This window comes from Rhincodon typus, chromosome 13, assembly GCF_021869965.1.
Source record: "Rhincodon typus isolate 14 chromosome 13, sRhiTyp1.1, whole genome shotgun sequence".
NCBI lineage: Eukaryota > Metazoa > Chordata > Chondrichthyes > Orectolobiformes > Rhincodontidae > Rhincodon > Rhincodon typus.
The window spans coordinates 63,878,363-63,881,746 of NC_063344.1; the positions used below are offsets into that span (position 1 = coordinate 63,878,363).

At 42.4% G+C, this 3,384-nt stretch overlaps 1 protein-coding gene across 1 annotated transcript in view; it reads right to left on the reverse strand.

Annotated features, from left to right (window-relative positions):
* Positions 1-1,826, reverse strand: part of LOC109917910 (cytochrome c oxidase assembly protein COX18, mitochondrial) — a 38,024-nt gene extending 36,198 nt beyond the window's left edge. Inside the window, 1 exon segment of the mRNA XM_048604135.1 lies at positions 1,530-1,826. Within this exon segment, the coding sequence (XP_048460092.1) occupies positions 1,530-1,826 (297 nt within the window).
* Between the last annotated feature and the right edge of the window lie 1,558 nt (positions 1,827-3,384).

Sequence of the window (3,384 nt, forward strand, 5' to 3'; positions counted from 1 at the left end):
CATATGGTCCTCACCATACCAGTTATATTTAATGTATTATTAAAAGCAGCCTGCAATTTAAGGAGGGATGATTCTGCTATGTATCTGTCAGCTTGTAACGGTTAGGATTTCCAAGCAACGTGCAATTTCAACATTTAAAAAACAGTGTCGAGCAAAGTCAAAGCTCGTTCAAGGTTAGGAAGGGCAAGTTTAGAATGGATGTCAGGAAGGTTCTCTTTACAGAGGTAGTGATCACCAACAGAATTGATGCCAGGCGTGTCTCATCAAGGCATTGGGACCATTTTGCGAAATGACTAGACCCTCAAAGCACGGAGACTGACTGTAGCATGTGTATTCTAGAAGGATAAGTTCAAAAGGAAGGGAAGGAATTTGGAATTTAAACTTATCACTGATTCCTTTAAATTGAGGATTTAGGTCTGAGAAGCTCTATGCATCTTATTGACAAACTATAAAGGTTATAAAAGGAAAGGACATGCTTGCTGGAAAGCAAAACTGAAAAGAGAAAACAATGGAACTGCACAAAGGAGCAGCAAGCATTGCCAAGAGAAAACACGCTATCATTTTGGAGTAGAACTGAAATCTTGCAGGAAATATTTCTTCCTTCAATTGGACTAAGTAGTTGGGATGGGCAGGGCGGAGGGGGGATGGTTGATGTTATTTTAGTTTAATTTGTGGACGAGAATACCCACATGATTGATTAGAGATGTAGTTTTACGCACAGTCTCTCAACTGACTGCATTGGAGAGTCAATTCACCTGGGTTACAAAACCGTAATAGCACCTAATCCCATCAATTTCCTAACCAGCTGGGGAAGGGGGACCTTTTAGTAATAAAGTTACTGCCCCCTTCACCACACCTCCCACTCCCCACCCACCACACCCCCAGACCTCTTAACTAACAGCCAGCATGTGTGTAAACCAGTGAAGTGGTGGCAAGGAAGAATGGATAGATGAGAATTGAAAACTGTTATTCAGTTAAAAATTGGTCTTGGATGGAAATGTGAAAATGGAACTATCAAATGGGCTGTAGGTTATGCTGTCTGCCTGAAATCCAATGCTATTAATAGAATAAAATACAGGGTGGGTGATACAAAAGATAGTCGAACTACTAACACTGCCTGTTTTGTAGTACATCCCCATCAATCCCTCTTCCATCCCCATGCAGCTCCCCAATCCCCTCCCAAGACCAAATCCAACTCTTTTGAGAAATTGCTAGACAACTTCAATAACATTCAATGTCTGATTTCATAAAAGATTCCATTGAAAATCTCTATGGTCCCAATCAGCTGCAAAACAAACTTTAGCTTTTTGACTTCAAAGAACACACATACATTTACTTTTAAATGACCCGACTGACAGATATTGCCATTTCCTTCATGTGAACTCTCCACTTATGCTTGCTATTTTCAAAGACTAATATTCCTTTATCACTTTCTCAGAAACATTCTAAACTTTGTATTGCTTTAAGGGCAAATGTATCTTTGAAAGAAAAGTGGCTAGGTACAGGAAAATAGAATGAAAGGGGCTTACCTCAAACATTTCGGCGTGCATGTGTCCAATCACCTGCTTGCCCCCTGCCTCTTGGACGCGGGTGGAGATGTTCGAGGGTCCGGGTCCCAGCAATAGTTTCTTCGGGACAACAAGAGGTTGCAGGAGGGCCGGGGGTGGCGGAATCGTGAGCTCAGCGTTAGTGTACATGCTGCGGCTAAAGAATCTGCACTGGGAGCCCAACCGCGCCTGGGGGGCAAAGCCTCGTTCAACCTGCACCGACAAGCTACAGCCTGTCAAACGGGCCAGGAGAGGGCTTCGAAACACGACCTGTGACATTGTCAAAATCCTTCCGCGGCACCACACTCAGCAATCACCCGTTCAATCAGACCTTTGATAATTGTCTGGAGGTTTTTCGGTTTATTTGCGAAGAAAGAGAGGAAGGTCTATGGCCCCTCGAGCACTGACCAGCACAGTTTGACCTTCCAGTTACAGCACGTGCAGAAAATTTCCAAAAACCTTCCAATCTACTCTGTTCCCTCAACTCCCATGAGCTCTCTGCACTTTAACTGAAATCAGATGAGTAAATGCAGCTCACCAAAAAAACAAACAACTGCAGCACGTGTCAATAAATAACCGGAATTGCAAAAAACATTTGTATTAATGGTTAATTATTCAATCAAATCCAGTTATACATTGCTAACCAATAAATTAGGCTGGCTTCTTCAAGAGGCACCTTCTGTGCTCCCCTCTCCGAAGATTAGTGCTGCAGAGTCAGGAACGGGTTAATTTGTCAAAGACATTTGTATTTTCATAGAATACGTTCAAAGATAATTTCAATGTTTTTTTTTCTGAAGTCAAGTGGTCAGGTGTTTGTTTGTCATGTCAGTCACCAACTAGCAGAAAGAGGTGGTGAGCGATAGACCGTAACTGACTGGTGACTCAGCGGAGGAGGGGAGTGGGGTCAATATACTGGAACCAGGTTCAGTGAGAATGTCATCGGTTCCTCAGTACCATAGCAAGTTAATGCTGGCCAGAAGAGTTGGGTCTGTCTCTGGTTTCTTCTCGGTTCTCAATAGCTCACTTTTGAGGCTTGGCTGGAGGCAACTCATCCCCATTGAAACAAAAGGGGCAAAGTTTCTCCGCATGCTGTGTAAATAAGTGCTGAAAGCATTTCATTTGTGTCACAATGCCACTACATCACTTGCCTGTGTGATCATCATTCATCCAACCAAGTCATGACAGTTAAGCTTAAAAGGCTATTAAAAGGGATAATGAGATCCTAGATTAAATGCAAAGGAAGAGTGATTGTAAAAGAACACTGTATACCTTTAACATCTTGCTTTTCAGCTGAAGACTTGATCGGGCCAAAATGGACGTGTTTTCTTTAAGGCACCTTATCATCAGACAGATTCTCAAGCCATGGAAAGCGTACAACCTTAATTGATGAGAATGATACTGGGAATGAGAATGATACTGGGAATGAGAGTTTATGAGCACAAAGGAAGTCTCAAAAATTAAAGCTTTCTCTTTCACTGAAACAGGGAAGGTTAAAGATGATTCTAATAAAGGTTTCAAACTTATGGTGAAATTGGGAAGGTGAAAATATGTAATATCTTTCTGGTGTTTGGGAAATGCTGGGGATAGACAGTGAATTATCTTTAGAGGAATAAAAGGGGGAATTGTTTTGCCCACATGTTGGATTAATAGAACTTGGAATGTTTTATCACAAGGTTATGATATGGCAGAGATGGTAGGAACTGCAGATGCTGGAGAATCTGAGATAACAAGGTGCACAGCTGCATGAACACAGCAGGCCAAGCAGCATTGGAGGAGCAGGAAGGCTGACGTTTCGGGCCTAGACCCTTCATCAGATTTCTGAAGAAGGGTCTAGGCC